General features: G+C 33.9%; 1 protein-coding gene across 6 annotated transcripts in view; it reads right to left on the bottom strand.

The window, feature by feature from the left end:
- LOC127979075 (focal adhesion kinase 1) overlaps positions 1–17872 on the bottom strand; it is a 71039-nt gene that overhangs the window by 47308 nt on the left and 5859 nt on the right. For 2 of the 6 annotated variants that reach the window (XM_052584187.1, XM_052584188.1), the window contains exon 1: positions 3094–3281. The exons of 1 other annotated variant lie outside the window; for it this stretch is intronic. In XM_052584187.1, the coding sequence (XP_052440147.1) occupies positions 3094–3211 (118 nt within the window). In that variant the 5' untranslated portion in view covers positions 3212–3281. Of the gene's footprint in view, positions 1–3093; positions 3282–7313; positions 7341–17872 lie in introns of those variants that run through there. 3 more of the 6 variants (XM_052584192.1, XM_052584190.1, XM_052584191.1) reach the window with 3 other exon arrangements.

Genomic DNA, 17872 nt, shown 5'->3' with positions numbered 1-17872 from the left:
TTTATAAAAATAGACAAATAAAAAATTATGCATTTTTTACATTTATCATATCATTATTTTTGCTTATTGCTTTCTTATGGTTTATTTTAAATGATTTTTTTATTATTTGTTTTTAATATGAAATAAAATTACATTTAACAATAATAAATAATTTAATAATTTAAAGGAATCTGTGCATTTCAATGCATTTTCTGCACTGCAGTTCAAGTCTGTGTGTTAATCAGGTTTATACTTTAAATTTGCCATTGTATGTTATGAATATTGTTGATTTTACAACAAATTGCTTGTGGATTTCCTCATTTGTAAGCCACTTCTGATGAATAAATGCTAAATGTTTAAACTGGTTCAATTAATTTTACCAGATAAAAATATAATTTCACTTTAGAGCTACTATTGATGAGTAAACAGTCTTTTCCGGGCAATTTTAATTTCCCATAATACAGATGATAAGATGATTTCCCACTACAAGAGAAAGCAGCACAGAAGCAGACATGTCACTGTGAATAAAAAGGGCAACGCTGAAGGAAATCTCTTCACAATGTGAACAAACGCGACTGCTGTGACCGCAGCTGAATCTGAATAACGATTTCACAATCTTTAATGTCAGAGTTCAGTCTAATTCAAACGCTCCACAGGCCAGCGACCACATCGACTCTCTCTGTCCTGCCAAAATGAGTCATCTCAGGCGATGGTTTCCATCATCTCAGGAGTCATGACTCATTCCTGAGCAGACGGAGAACACCAGGAACCGACGCTGATGAAACCATCCAGTGGAACAGAGATGATGGGCTCATAAACACACACAGATATCCCAGCATGCACCAGCACTGGAGCCAATGGAGCTACAGCCGACTTCATGTTCAGGGACACAGTGACCCAAAAAAAATTAGGAAAATATGCTGATGAGACCAAAAGAGGAGAAAAGAGGGCAAAGAAGAGGTGAGATGAGAGCAATATAGAAGATACTGCAACAAGAAGTGAAGAAAAGACCTGAAAAAGATGAGAAAAACGAAGAAAAGAGATGAGAAAAAGATGAGAATGAGATGCACAAGATGAGAGAAGAAAACTGATGATGTAAGAGCAAAAAAAGAAGAGACATGATAAGAAGGGAAGAAACAGGATGAGAGGGATCGAACAAATAATCGCCAACTATTCGATTAATAAAAGAATCATTAATTGCATCTGCATCCATCCAGAGAAACACGAGTCTCTGAGTGAAAGAGTTTACAGAACATAATGAAGGAGTGTGCTGCAGGATTATTGGATGTGTTCACTGAGTGATCACATGTGGACTTGCCATTCATTTAACCAGGAACTGAAGCAGCTACATCAAATCTACCAATTATAATTAATAGACAGTTTTCATTTTCAAATCAAATATTCTCTCTTCATGATTCCCTGGATGAACACACGTTAAAACAGTGAACACACACACACACACACACACACACACAGAGTTGTGGAGACAGTTAACCCTGTCAGTCACACAAGAGTCAATCAGATTAAGACTGAATGAGTGTTTAACTGCATCAAGAGCAGATGCTGAACACACACACACACACACAGACACAGACACAGACACAGACACACAGAATCAGACACAGACACACTCACACTCAGACACACACACACACACACAGAGTTGTGGAGACAGTTAACCCAGTCAGTCACACAAGAGTCAATCAGATTAAGACTGAATGAGTGTTTAACTGCATCAAGAGCAGATGCTGAACACACACACACACACACACACAGACACAGACACAGACACAGACACACAGAATCAGACACAGACACACTCACACTCAGACACACACACACACACACACACACACACAGAGTTGTGGAGACAGTTAACCCAGTCAGTCACACAAGAGTCAATCAGATTAAGACTGAATGAGTGTTTAACTGCATCAAGAGCAGATGCTGAACACACACACACACACACACACACACACACACACACAGACACAGACACAGACACACAGAATCAGACACAGACACACTCACACTCAGACACACACACACACACACACACAGAGTTGTGGAGACAGTTAACCCAGTCAGTCACACAAGAGTCAATAAGATTAAGACTGAATGAGTGTTTAACTGCATCAAGAGCAGATGCTGAACACACACACACACACACACACACACACACACACAGACACACTCACACTCACACACAAACACAGACACACACACACACATGATTCCCTGGATGAACATACGTTAAAACAGTGGACACACACACACACACACACACACACACACACAGAGTTGTGGAGACGGTTAACCCAGTCACACAAGAGTCAATAAGATTAAGACTGAATGAGTGTTTAACTGCATCAAGAACACACACACAGACACACACACACACACACACAGACACTCACACTCACACACACACGAAATCTCCTCAACAAAAATAAGGGGAAAAAATCATACTGAACTGCTTTATAATGTTGTATGATTCCTCTTTGTAAGATAAAATATTGTAAATTATGTTATGTTTTAAGATAGCTTTTAGTGTGCATGTCACGGAGTCTTGCTAATTAGTGTTGACAGCCCAGTAAAATAAAAACAAAATAAAATAAATAAATAAATAAAACGGGATATTAACATTTTAAAATAAAGCTAAAATAAGATTAAACAAAAATAACAAAAATAGATTAAACAAATACAAAACACATCAAAATAAAATAAATAAAAATAATGATAATTATAAATTAAATACAAAAATGTAAATAAATAGAAAGTAGATACAAATTTATTGAAAACAAGATTAAACAAATACAAACAAACAAAATAAAAAAGCTAAACAAAATTAAAAAGCAAGATAAAGCAAAATAAAATATACAATTAGATAAACAAAACAATATATACAAAACAACAACAAAAATAAAACACCTAAAATAAATTAAATAAATAAATAAATAAAAAACAAAAATAATAAAATAAAGCCTGTGTTTTTTCTCTTAAAAATGTAGAACGCAAGAACACTTGCTTTCATAACATGACTGATAGCATGCCACTACAGACGATAACACTGCGCAGCACAACACAACACAACACAAACACACAGACGTGTACCTGCGGCCCAGCACACAGGGAAAGGACTGCAGCGTCTCTTCTCCAGGAGCGCAGCTGACTGTCTGTCTGAGGCCGTGCTGAGGGTCAGCCAGCACCCCCCGCTCTCAAACACCTTCATGAGACCCAGAGACCACAATAACACACACAGAGGAGTCCTGACCCGGCCGATGGTGTCTGTGGGGCTCTTCCTCAGCGAGGAGACTGAGCCGATCCAGTCAGAAAACGCCAGGGCAGAGGCTCGAGGGGGAGGAGCCACTGCAGCCTCATTAATATGCAAATCCCACACTCATTTCCTTTAACAGTGGCTGCTTACCGACCCGCCCACAACTGTCAATCATCGCTGACTGCTCCCTGCATGACCCCTTTACACTACACTACAGCTCTCTAACAAAACATAGGCAGCTGCCTTCTTAGGGACCACTGACAGAGTTCTTGTTTTCTACCATACTATATTTTTATTATAAGTCACCACAGTTTTTTTATAATAATAATAATAATAATAATAATAATAATAACAGTATTAGTAGAAATAATAATAATATACAATAAAAGTATCACTATTTAAATGTAACATCTGTTTAATTTTTTTTTAATAATTCACAATTACAATTAATGCAAATTATTATTATTATTATTACATTATTATTGTTGTTATTATTATTAATATTAAGAATTATTCATTTACTATTATAATTTAAAAAAATTAAAGACAAATAATATAATTAATAATAGTTATTATTATTAATAATATAAATGCAAATATAATACAAATTTACATATATTATTAGTATAGCATGTTTCTTAAACTCCAATTAATCCGATTATATATATAAAAAAATGTATAATAAAAGTTCAATTAAAATGATGCTGTGAAAGTAATAATTTATATTAATACATCAATCCTGATGCTGAAATAAGTATTAATAATATTATCAATAGAATTTAAATAATATTAACTTTGATTTTTAATATTGGTTATATTAATATTATTTGCTATTGAATAAAATATAATTATAACAAATATTTATATTTCATCAACCGCCATCTGATGCAAAGCAATTTTATACTAATTTACAACTTAAATAAAATATAATACATAAAAGAATCTTAAATAAATAAAAGTGTCATATTTTAATTATTTATTATAACAATACATAAATAAATACATGTATAGTATGAATAGTATGCAGTGAAAGCACACTGATACTGAATTTTAAACAGACACTGGATTACAGATGAATAAAAGCTAATTTGTGGAGTAATTAAACACATTCTGAGATGTGCGATGCTTTCATGTTTGGATGTTTTTTTAGTATTTGACCCAAACTGAAAACCTTAAAAAGGCAGCATCTTTATATGTCAGTCAAAGCATGGCTTCAGTAAGATCGTGTTGTGTATGTGGGTTAAACCATGTGAGACTGAATCTTTATCAGCAGGAGATCTTCTGAAACATCTCGTTCAGGATCCTCACAGACGGACTCAAACCCTGACGGTCAGAGAACACAAGATCTCTGAGCATCTGACAGCAACACTGAAGAACAAACACACAGGAGTGTCTCCAAACAGGACGGCTGAGAACATTTTCATCCCAAATAGATCCCTGCTCCTTGAGTCTGTTCAGAAAGGCATCTTACTATTTCTACACACACACACTATTTCTGTGAATATTTTAAGTCAGTGTTTCTTTAGCATAATTAATAATACTTTTCATAATATTTTATATTTCATTTTATAATATAAAATATTTTAAAATAAAATAAAATAACTGGTGCATATAGGATGGTCCTGTTATTTTACTACTTCAAGTACTAAAAATTAGACATTTTGTCTTGGCATCTACTGTAGCTGGAATAAAATGTTTTTTTTTTTATGAAGTTTGAATGAGTGTATTATTTTGAGAGATGATAACTGGACGTCACCTGGCTCTGTGTGCTGGTTAAACACTCAGTCAGACGCAGACACAGATGAGCTGCTCAGAGACGCCAGACACAGAGACTGCTGGGAAGGGAGGGGTGCAGCTCTTTCCTACAATACAAACCTTCACATCCGGCTCCGCTCCTGACAAAAACCTTTACACACACCTCGGACTCCCTCAGCAGGACACACTGCTGCACTGAGACACACTCCACACGATCCACCGCACGCTCACACACACACACTCACACACACAACACACACACGCACACACACACACACACACACACACGGTACAGAAGACAATATATCATCAAGAAACTGATTACAGATACCCCACTTACAAAAAAAAGAAAGAAAAGAAAACGCTGAAAGAAAGAAAGAAAGAAAACTAAAAACTATTAATAAATATATTAATTATTAATTATATATATATAGAGAGAGAGAGAGAGAGAGAGAGAGAGAGAGAGAGCAAGAGCGAGAGAGATAGATACACTGTATAATATAAATACATAAATTATAATATCTTTTTTAAAAATAGATAAAATATAAAAATGTAAATACATGACTAAATAAGTAAATATTTTATATAAACTATTTTATATAAAATATATGATAAAGGAAAAAATTTATACAAAAATAATAAAATTCTAATACATTTTTTATGAATAAATAATTTTAATATAGTGAATTGAATATATAATTTCTCTATAATATAAAAATAAATAAAAAATATGTAAATCAATTATAAATAAATACAACTGCAATACTCTAAACCTAGTGTTAGAGGTCTTATATAATATGGAAATGTAAAAAATAATTACTACAATTTGAATATATTATAAATAAATAAAATTGTAGTGTGCATCATGCAGGAAGTTCACTAGTATCACATTCAAACCCCAGACTGCAGATGCTAGGAAGCACATCTGTGGAGTAATTAAACAGTGTGTTGATGAACGAGGTGCATGCTGGGAAATCAGGTGCTGAAGCGGAATCTGAATGTGTCACTTACATGCTGATTACACTTCATCTGCTAACGTCAATCTCACTAAATCAATGCTTAATTCTACACAATTGAATCTTGTAGTTCTGTACAGGATTGAACTTTCCAAACTCTGTACTGCAGCACTTCAGTCTCTATTGATCCAGTGTGATCGATGGCTTGTATCGTAGCATTCAGCACGGTCTGCCTCATGAATGAATGCAGATCTCATGCAAAAAATGAGCATGTCCCTCACAATCTCTGAATGATATCTCAAGTCTTACTGTAAGTTAATTCCAGCACTTCATATGAAACTGATTCGTGCATGAATTCTTCTCTGAATGCAGCAGATTCCTGCAGTGCACCGCTGTCAGAAACACACACACTGTTCATTTGTGATGAATATTAATGAGTCATCCATTCATTTCCTCTTGTTGCCGCGTCAAACCAACCTTAGAGAGACCCAAACTAATGAAACAAAACCACTCTGACACACAAACACTCAGCTAAGAAGAAATAAAACTAAAGCACCGAGTGTTTATGATAACATAAGCACTCGGCTATTACAAGCTTGTTTTTGGACGCTACATTATTCTTTGACTATTTCTGATAAGCAAAAGATTCATATATGTGTAGACTTTTACATGAATTCTCGTGATGTATTTTATACATTTTAGGGGGGATTTTAAAATAGAGTAAATTGCTATTGACATTTCAATGTAACAATATAATTCAGTGTTCCTTAATGACAAACATCCGTAGGGACCGTAATGATGCAGAAAAAGTCAATAAATCAATCAATAAATCAATAGATGAATCTATGTGAGCTATATAAACATGGTAATCATTCACAAATATCATGCATTAATGAACAACGGCATAGCCACACAATTTTCTAAGTGGCATCATCTTCTAATAAATTAATCAATTAAAATAAATGGATATTTAGATATATAATAGATCTTTATAAAGGAAAATAACAAAAATATTGATTATGAAACTGTAATACTTTACAGTCTCATTAGTTGATGCATTGGTTAACGTGAACTAGCAATATATTTACAACATTTATAAGTCTTTTTTTATGTTAATTAGTAAAAAATAAAGTCCATACTTGTTCGCTTGGCACTAGATGAAGTTAAAAGACTTAAAAATGCATTAAATGCTGAAATCAACATTATTTTACGAATAATAAATGCATGCTTCAGATGAATTGCTCAATCGTTCTGAGATCAACAGAACAATGTGATGTAGTCTCAGATGATTTAGTTTGTGTGACTCAGCTTGAAATAAACAGAGAGAGAGAGAGAGAGAGACTCACCTGTGTGAAATGAAACTCTGGAAATGTCTGTGGAGAGAGAGAGAGAGAGAGAAGCGAGGTCAGGTCACTTGGTTTAGTCGTCTCAGCACATTGAGCAGAGCATGTGCTTTTATAGGTCATCTATGATCTCAGGGGACGGACTCGGGATCCACGGCGCCCCCTGTCTGCGGTGCAGAGCGCTGCGTATCTGGGACAAAACACTGCTAAGAGCAGTCATTCATAACACACTGAGAAGAACCAGGTCAAAACTAGAAGATGCACAAGCAACGTTTCATTTAAATATCAACTTTGTCTCTGTTTCTACTAAAATACTCAGCAGAAATAACAACACACACAACTAAGCCAACAGCTGACATAGAGTCAGCAAAAATCTCCATTTGCTTTTAAATGAATCCCAATGCTTTCTAGAAGAAGCAGCTGAGATATTAAAAAGATCGCTTTCCTTACTGACATATTTTTTAAATGCAACCAATAAAAACTGATGACATATGAGACGAGTGTGTCTAGAAGAGGACGTGTTGTGATAATCTGAGGAACGGCGAGGACACGAGGACAGACGGGAGGGAGATCTGAAACCAGAGCGAAGCCAGATACGAGCAGGAAGGAAACGAGTCGTTTACTGGAGCTCAGTTACGAGGAAAAGCTTTATTAAGTGTCAGACGCATGCACAGATCAATGGAGATGATTCAACGCCCCCTGATCATGTGTGTGTGTGTGTGTGTGTGTGTGTGTAAAGTGATTGCGTCCAGATGACAAGTTTCTGGTAAACACTGAGTAATGGACCGGTTTTTGAGCATGGTTTTCCTAGCTCTGATCTCACATTGAAGGTTCTGCTTTAGTGCTGCGCTGATTCATTCAGTTTCCAAACGCATTTCAACATTTCTATTCCATTAAATGCAATATATTACTGTAAAAAAGTATATTCACTGATCACTGGTATATGTTTTGGAAATGCCAATTCAGCATTTTTAATTCAAAATTTCTCATTTAATACATCAACTTATTTTCAATGTACCAGTCAAAAAATGTCGATTTATGAATAAATATAAATTATGCCTTCTGCATTTATTCTACTTTGTATTATTATTATTATTTATACAAAGCTAAAATTTGGACTGAATAGGAACAACATTCTTCTTAGTTAACTAATTTGCACATAAGTTAATTTTAAAATATAAAAACAACACAATATTGCTGAAAAAATAACAATAATAATAACAACAATAATAATAATAATAATAATAATAATAATAATAATAATAATAAATAAAAATAAATAAAATAAATAAAACAATAAAATAAATAAATAAAATAAACAATAAAACAATAAAATAATAATAATATTTCAGCATCTGATTGCATTGAAATTATATGTAAATTTCAACAAAAATACAAAGCAGAATAAATGCAGAAGATATCACTTATATTTCCCCATGAACTTTTTTTTTTTTTTTTTTTACTTATAATTTTGGTTGTATTGTATTGTATTCAATGTCATATTTGATGCTTTTGGTGCTCAGTGCTTTTTTTTTTTATACAATTATTTACCCCAAAAGAATTACGTAAGTGCACATGAAGAGCAAAACTTAAATAAAAACAAATGAATCAGAATCAAAGCAGAATAGCGTGTTCGTCAAATCTGGGTCATTTTTTTCCAGAGTGCTTCACAAGACAAGGCTGTTTGTTTGTCTGTATCGGTTGATAACGGTTTACATCTGTTGGACACACACACACACACACACACACACTAAACCAACACATGTGTGACTAGACAGACCCGAGACAGAGATCACAGCGGGGAAGTGTAAGGAAATAAACCACAACATCAAACACAGAGTGAATAAACATACAACTCCACACACTTAGATGCACATTTACAGCAGTTCAAACTCAACTTATCACTCAAAACACGTTCATTTCAAACACACATCCTGGAACATCTCTTGTTTGATTAGGGATGGACAATATTATATATTTGGGATATATTTAATAGCATTTTGTTGTCAGTATTAATGTAAAACAGTTTAGGATGTGCCAATGTATACTATTGTTTACTGTATTGCTATACTGATGATTAAAAATTAAAAGGGATAAAATAATATTCTTGCTAGTACTTCTTGTGAAAAGAAGTAGGGAAAACATATTCTGAATATTTTAAACTATGCATATTTTAATTATTATACTTCTATGCATTTTAAATAATTATGTTTGTGTGTGTGTGTGAGACAAAGAGAGAGAAAAAAAGAGATAAAATAATAATTGCAAAATTAAAGTGCAAAACAGTTTAAATAATATATGTTATAGAATAACAAAATTGTAGAATGACGTTAAAAAATAATTTTGTTTTTCTATAATATTATTGATCTATTAAATCTTATAATATTTTAAAATAAATTATGTATATGTATTTTAGATAATTGTGTATGTAACAGCCTTTCAAATATGTGTTATAGAATAATGTTATATAATGATGTAAAAATTGTATTTTACATATTTTTATTATATAATATTATTATTCTATAATATTTTTTATTATTTTATTTATATTTATTAAATATGTATCTATAAAATATTACATATATTTATATTTACATATTTGCAAAGTTAAGATATTTTATTATTCTATAATATATATATATATATATATATATATATATATATATATATATATATAATAGTTATACATATATTAATTGTTATCTTTAAAATGCATGTTTTTTTATTTGTATGTATATTTATCTTTAATTAAATATTTAAATATATATAATTTAAAAATATAAAAGTATTGGATATATTGAAGAATATAAAAACAAGATTTTTAGATAGTTACGCATCCACAGGGCACATGTATGTAAGGTGAACCCATTAACCTTTAGTTGTAAAGAAGGTTTCAAATCATCAACTTTCCCTTGGTTTAGGTAATGAAACCAGGCACATTCAGATGCATTTTACCTTTATATGAGCAAGAGAATCCTGCAAACCTACAAACCCTCACTCACCCTCATTTGTCGCTTTCGATAAAATCGCTTGTTAAATTAATAATTGTAACATACTCTGAGATCTCACACATTGTCAGTGTAAAGTTGTCGGCACGATGCTGTTGATAAAGAGTGTGAATGAGGTGAACAGATGGAGGGAAACGAGAGACCGCGAAACAGGCATCAGCTGTACGTTAGCCCAGAATGAGATCCGGGTCACGGCACCAGATTCACAGATGGGCTCCTCTAGCATCTCCCATAAACCCTGGCAGCAATAACTCTGCCGTCACAGGCTCTCTTTGATGTGGACAAACCATAACAACCCAGAACAGAGCTCTGCGCTCCTTTATGAGCTCTGACATCGGATCCTAATGGATGACAGACTCATCTACGGATACGGCAGACCTCGTGACTCTCACATGTGGATTCCTTCGCGGCTTTTCTCTCCGGACACCAATTATACACACACTCCAAATAATCAATATTGTTGGCCGCTAATCAAATCTTCATGTGAATGGCATGTCGAGGCTGCTCTATTGACGGTGTGTCCAGAGATGAAAGGATCAGTGTGATTTTAACACACTTCTGTCATACTTCATATACATTGGCGGATACTTTTAATGGATCATTCACACTTCTTCATGTCAAACTCTTTCTTACGCACCAGTCTTGATGCTACTGGCTCCATATGTCACACACTGCGGATCGGGACATGATGCAAAGGTCACCAAAAGAGGAGATGAGCAAGACGCCGCAGACACAAACACTTGCTTATCAAGCTGTTAGTCGTTGAGCTCGACTAGTTATGTGCGGATGGGATGAAACTGCACACAAACAGCTCCATCAGGATGATCATGCACAAACCGCTCCAACTAAAGGCATTATCACAGTCACTCAAAGCAGATACGGATCAGATCTCCACGACATGATGCTTGCCTATATATACTGCAAGCTGATTAAAGTCATAGTTCATCACCCTCAAGGTTTCGCAAACCTGTATGATTTTCTTTAATCTGTTGAACACAAAAGGAGATGTTCTGAAGAATGTTGGTGTCCAAACTGTTTCTGGTTCCCATTGACTTAATGTTTTGTATTAAACATTGTATTGTTCCAAAAATGTACTGATTTTATTGTATTTTTTGAGCAGAAGAGCCTTTTTTCAAAAACATAAAAAATGTAACTAACCCCCAACCTTTTGAACAGTAGTCCAGGCCAATTTTACTGGATCTACAACTTTTTAAAGAGATTTGTCAAAAGTACAATGCACTTCTTCAGGCACAAAACTTACAAAAACTACAAAAAGCACCTGACATGCGTTCATATCTAAACATGCGTTCATTTCTCAGTGGTTCCTTACTAAACTAGACATACCCTTGCGGAGCTATAAATAATCCTCAAGCATCTGTGTCCTAACGCAGCTGTGATTTATTTACCTTCAAACCCGACCGCGGTGAGAGGTTCTGCTTCACAGGACAGACAAAAGCTTTGTCTCTCAGCTGTAATTACCAGACGACAGGATGATGGACGGAGAGAATGTCATCGAAAATAAACCTGTACTGCATCAAAACTTCTCAGTTTACATGCACAACAATGACACCTATCAAAAATCTGCTCATTTAATGTTGTTGCAGCAATCTGGATGGTCTGCATCCATAATAATCATAAGACGCCAGTCTGTCTGAGAGCTTTAGGTTAATTTCATTCACAGTCCCCTGATTTACTCTTTCCTGTGTTGCATTAGTCGGATGTACATTCAGCTTTGAAGATGCTTCTTCAGATGGTTTCTGTATCTCTCTAGAAAGCACCATATCTAAGATGATATCTGTGAGGATCAGACATCAAACGAGCAACTCACACTACCCATAATGCACTGCGGCACCAGTGGGGTTGCTTCCCACAGTCCTCAGTGTGAGAGAGAGCAGCCAGGTGCTGATGCAGGACTGTTACAAGGTCAGACAGAGAGAAAGACAGAGCGGATCCTTGAAACTTGCCTGATTTTTGGAAAGAGTTTACTGTTTTGGATGAACAGCTGACAATAATGGCGATCTTATGAACATGTCCATCTTATGTCCATCTTATGAACAGCTGACAATAATGGCGAACACACTACACTTTATATTTATATACACACACACTTTATTTATCTAACACACATACTTAGTATACACTTAAATTTTGCACACAATATATATGTACATACATAACTTCACTTTGTAATATACCTGCCTACAATTGTCATTTGTATATTGTCATTCACTGTCTACATATTTGTATTTTTTATTCTTTTATTATGTGTTTTATGTTCTGTCGCTGTCATTCTGTTGTACTGCGGAGCTTCTGTCACGAAAACAAATTCCTCGTATGTGTAAACATACCTGGCAATAAAGCTCATTCTGATTCTGATTCTGATTCTGAAAATATTATTATAAGTACTGGGAGAGAATTCATAATTGTATTACCATGATTGAGAGTGCTACTGTTAATGCTGTTCTTAACAATATAACAATAGTCAACATTTGATGGAATTGAAATTTGCACAGAAAAAAAATCTAAAAATGTAAAATTAAATATGCATATCTCGTATACCTCATTCACACTTTTTCTGGCAAAGAGTTTCTCTGAATCAAGTCTGTGTTGATGATTGCATCATCTCATTCATCCTAAAATGTACCAAACATCTGCACTTTCTCTCAACATCTGTTGAGAAGGAACAAAAAAAAAAAACATTTTCTTACACCAGATTATCTGCCTACCAAATATACAAAAATGTTTTGAATGAAACATATTTTGAATTCTTGAAAGCATGTCTCTGCATTTGTCATGATACATTCTGCCATTGCCTTCTCTGCAAGTGATGCTGCCTTAGTAAAAATGACCTAAATTTGGGAAATTTGGAAAAATACGACAGAATTTGGGGTAAAAAAATACAGGACTAATACAGGACAGGAGAAAAAAAAAATGCATTTCATCAGGCCCTAATCTAGGAGGGCTAATAATGCAGTCTAGTTAGACAGCTCACGAGGATTTAGAAAAGAGCTTAACATTTTTTTGGAGCAGAGTATGTAAAATGATAGTGAATTTAGCAGCTTAGATTTATGACTTCAATTGCTGCAAATAAACACAAAAGCACAGATATAATAGTGGCATGTGAGTGAACTGAACTCAACTGGACCTGACAGACGATAGAAGGCTGTTTAACACACACACACACACACACACACACACACACACTCCTCCTTCCTCCATGTCATTGTGTGCCACTATAAAAGGGGTGAGAACACGCCTCATTCAAGGGCCAAGGGCCAAGGGCAAAACAAGCACACTGACACACACACACACACACACACACACATCCTCCAGGCGCAAACACCTGCCAAACACACTCCAGCCAGCATTCATGACCTCACACACACACACACACACACACACACGGCACGCTTCCAAGCACAGGAAAGCAATCAGTCATAAGTAATCCAAATATCAGGGTCACAGAGTTCAGCGCATGTACAATCAGAACTGAAATAATAACCACACATACATCAATCTGCATCTGACCTTAATATCACTGTGCCAACAACAACTACTCCAAACGCTAACAAAAGACTCTCTTCATTAATTATCATACATAATATGCATATATTCATGCAGAAGCGTTTGACCTACATTTTGCTTACAGTTCCCCCCAAAAAATCACAGTGAAACAGGAAACACAGAACTGAAGAATTACACATGCATACTTCCAAAGATGTAAAGTACTTAAACCAGGGTATCAACCAACATCTAGCTGTTTATGTAATCTATAATATTATTCTTCTATGATAGCGATACATGAGCAAAACAGATGAGAAACTCTCTAGACACTTGTATTTGTCTCAGTTACTCTGAAGCTGAACTCTTAGTGATTAAATGATTATGATTAAATTAAAGTTTACAGAAATAAACAATAATCATTAGTGATGCATGATATATCATTGATCGCATTTTCAAAACAGTTCAATTAGGCTGATTTCAGACGCAAATATTAATATTTTTTTCTCATTTAAACAGTCATCCATCTTTACAATGTATTTAAATTTGAATGTCATCTTTAAGTGTTTCTTAGACAGATTTTAGTGAGGATGCTTATAAATAAATGAATGAATAATAAGAATTGTGCAACAGTTTATATATTTATTATACTGGTAATGTGAAAAAATTAAGTTATCGGTATCATTATCGGTATCGGAATCAGTAAATAATCTGAACGAGCAATATTTCTATATTTATGCATCCCAAAACAAGCAAAATAAAAATTAGGGATGCACATTATATATCGGCAAATATGTGCATTTTACACGTTCAGTATAATTAGACCATTAGTGGAAGAAGATACATTTATTTTTGTTTTCTAAAACAAGTACTAAACAGTTAACCATTTTTATTTTAATTATTTAATAATTTTACAACATATTGCAAAGTTTAGACATCAGACTAAAGCAATTAAGCCATTTAATACCATTTTTTAAACAAGTTATTAAGATGCATGCTATTGCAACTTGGCGATGTATTATAAAATGTGCATATATGGACATTATATGTGATGTATGCCCATATAAAATAATTATATTTTATAGTATAGATTTTTTTTGCAAATATTATACATTTATATTAGGTATAAATTCACCACTGGTATAAGATGAAATGTTTGCATCTGTTTAATTATCGGTATCATGCACTTTACATGTTTCTTCATAAAGCATCAGGAGGATGTGCTCAAACACTCTATTAAAACTCTATATATTTTATATATTTTTACCATTTCAGCCTAATCATATAGTTTTTTCGTCACTCTCCGTCATTGCAAACACACACACATACACACACACACACATGTTCAGATGTGGCCGCGCGGAGCAGCAGGAAAAGCTCTTACCTTGGTACAATCCTTCCATTAAAGAGAAGGAACCCTAGTCCACCACTAGTGCTCTGTAGTATCCTTACACTTACACACACACACACACACACACACACAAGTTAAAATGCAGAGGTCTGGCTCAAAGGCATAGTAGTGTGAGAAAACTGAATCCGGCGTGCAGAGGAGCGCTGGAAGTGTGAGTGTGTGTCTTACTCGCAGCTCTAGGGAAAAGATGAGAGGAAGAGCTCGAGGGGGAGGGAACGAGAGAGAGAGAGAGAGAGAGAGAATGTGAGAGAGAGAGAGAGAGAGAGAGAGAGAGAGGGAATGAGAGAGAGAGAGAGGCTCTGGTAACCGGTGAGATCAGCACATCTCCACCCCCTCATCCCCTCAGAGACGACGAAAAAATGAGGAAAGCACAGAAGACTGCAGATCTGGAATCATGAAAGGGAAGTTCACACAATCATGTTGTCATGATCTGTCATTCTATCCACGCATTCTCTTTCTCTCTTGAATGGCCAAATGTAATGCATTGAAAGTGATGGCGAGTCATAGTGTCCAGCTTCACAAAAACACCACAAACATGGACTACTGAAGTCCTGAGAGACATTTAACCCTCTTAAACCTCATCTGCACTTGTGTTTAGGTCAAAAACACAAAAACAGCACATTATAAGATACGGTAAAACATTATACTGCAAATGAGATTTGAGAGTACAGCTTAAAGATTTGGAGAAAATACATTATTGTGATAATAATAATAGATTTCAAAGTATTAAAATAGATAATAAATGGGATAATAAATATACATAAAAAAAGATAATAAATACAAAGTTAAATCCTGTACTAACCATACGCACTGACACAAACATTGCTTAAAACAAAATATAAATAACAAATAGGTTTATTTCAGCTACTGTACTCGACATGATGAATGGCAAAGATGCACGACAAAAGTGCTACAATTTTAACTTGAATTAAAATAAAAAAGAAACGGTTTGATTTTATTTAAAAGCCAGTTCAAAATATATAAAAAAAACTATAATAGTACCCCAGATAAACGAAAAAAACACTCTTATTAGATAAAGATATTGATTTTGATGATAAAATATTAAACAAATAAGATTTTTATAATTACTATCTACTATAATTATAAATACTTTAATTATAGTATATTTTAAAATATAAGATGTAATAAAATGATTGTATATTGCAGTACACTAACACTCACTGTTATAATAAGCTGCATGTGTGTAAATAAAAACATCAAAAGTGTGTTTATTTAAATAAAACCAAGCCTTTCGCAATTTATCATGACTTTGCTCTGAACAATCACACAGCGTTTCACCCAAAACAGCTGAACTTTATGGTTTTGGCTTCCAAACACGCACCAGTTCACTACGTGAAGCCATACATCATCTGAAAATGTCTATTTGATCATTTCCTCGACCATAATTCGACTTCCAGAAGTCAGGACAGCTGTGTTTGAGGAGGATCTTTCCCTTGGTTCAAGATCACGGTGAATACGATCAGTGAAATCAGATCCATGTGTTGGGTTTGCTCTCCAGCAGCACACTCCTTCAAACCCATCAGATCCAGAGGAAAACCTCCATGAGGAACAGAAGTCATCGCAGCAGAAGTGTATTTCACAGCCGCTGCGGGTTCATAAACGTCTCTGAATCTCCTGCACGGGTTTAACAGTCAAATGATTCAATCATTGGCTTCCCTCGCCGACACAATCGGATCAGGATCATTCAATCCAGCGCAGAATCACTCTCCCACCGTAACAGGAGAACACATCAGCTGACAGACAGACTGAAATACATCCCTGGGGCATCTCAAGAGAGTTTATGAAAAATCATAACGCAATATGTGTTTTATCATCACCCTCGACTGAAGACACTGAATTAATAAATGACAGCAAAGACACACAAATCAAAACTATTAGATGAGTCTTACGACCATGATCTTATATTATACACAAAATAATTTTTATTACATCACTGTATATATATATATTATTATTTTTTTTTTTCCAGTTATATTGGAAATTCACCATGTAAATATTTATAATTTTTTTCTTAAATCTACTAAAAAAGGAAATAGATCAAATATCAGATTGTATGTATCAGTATAAAATAGAATAATAATATTATTATTAATAATTTAATAATTTAGAATAATAATTATTATATTTATTACTATTATTAATATTAATAATTTAATTATTGAGAATCGTAATAATAATAATTATTATTATTATGAGTAATGGTATTATTATATAAATAATTGTAATGATGATTAAAATTATTAGTATGAGTATTAGTATTAAATAGACAATTAATATTAAACATATTATAAATGCTTTGCATTAAAAAAATGCAATTAAAAGGTACTTCATCTCATGTAATGTTTAATCATTTTTATAAATGACAGTTTACCCATAATAAATATATAAATAAACGTTAATTAAATTACTTTAGATGTGAATAAAAAAGGTATAATCAATTCTGAATTATAATAACTTGAAGTAAATTATATCAAGTATTAAAAAGAAGTAAATCAATGAAAATGGCTACTTTATATGTTATTAATGTATATTATTATAAATGAGACACACACAAACGTGCAGATGCTGAAGACACTGCTCCAGAAGACATATTTCTCTCCTGTTTCACTCTCAGATGAATC

The sequence above is a fragment of the Carassius gibelio genome, chromosome B19, assembly GCF_023724105.1.
Source record: "Carassius gibelio isolate Cgi1373 ecotype wild population from Czech Republic chromosome B19, carGib1.2-hapl.c, whole genome shotgun sequence".
Lineage (NCBI taxonomy): Eukaryota > Metazoa > Chordata > Actinopteri > Cypriniformes > Cyprinidae > Carassius > Carassius gibelio.
The sequence above is the reverse complement of the archived record's forward strand: the minus strand, read 5'-3'. Positions and strand labels throughout refer to the sequence as shown.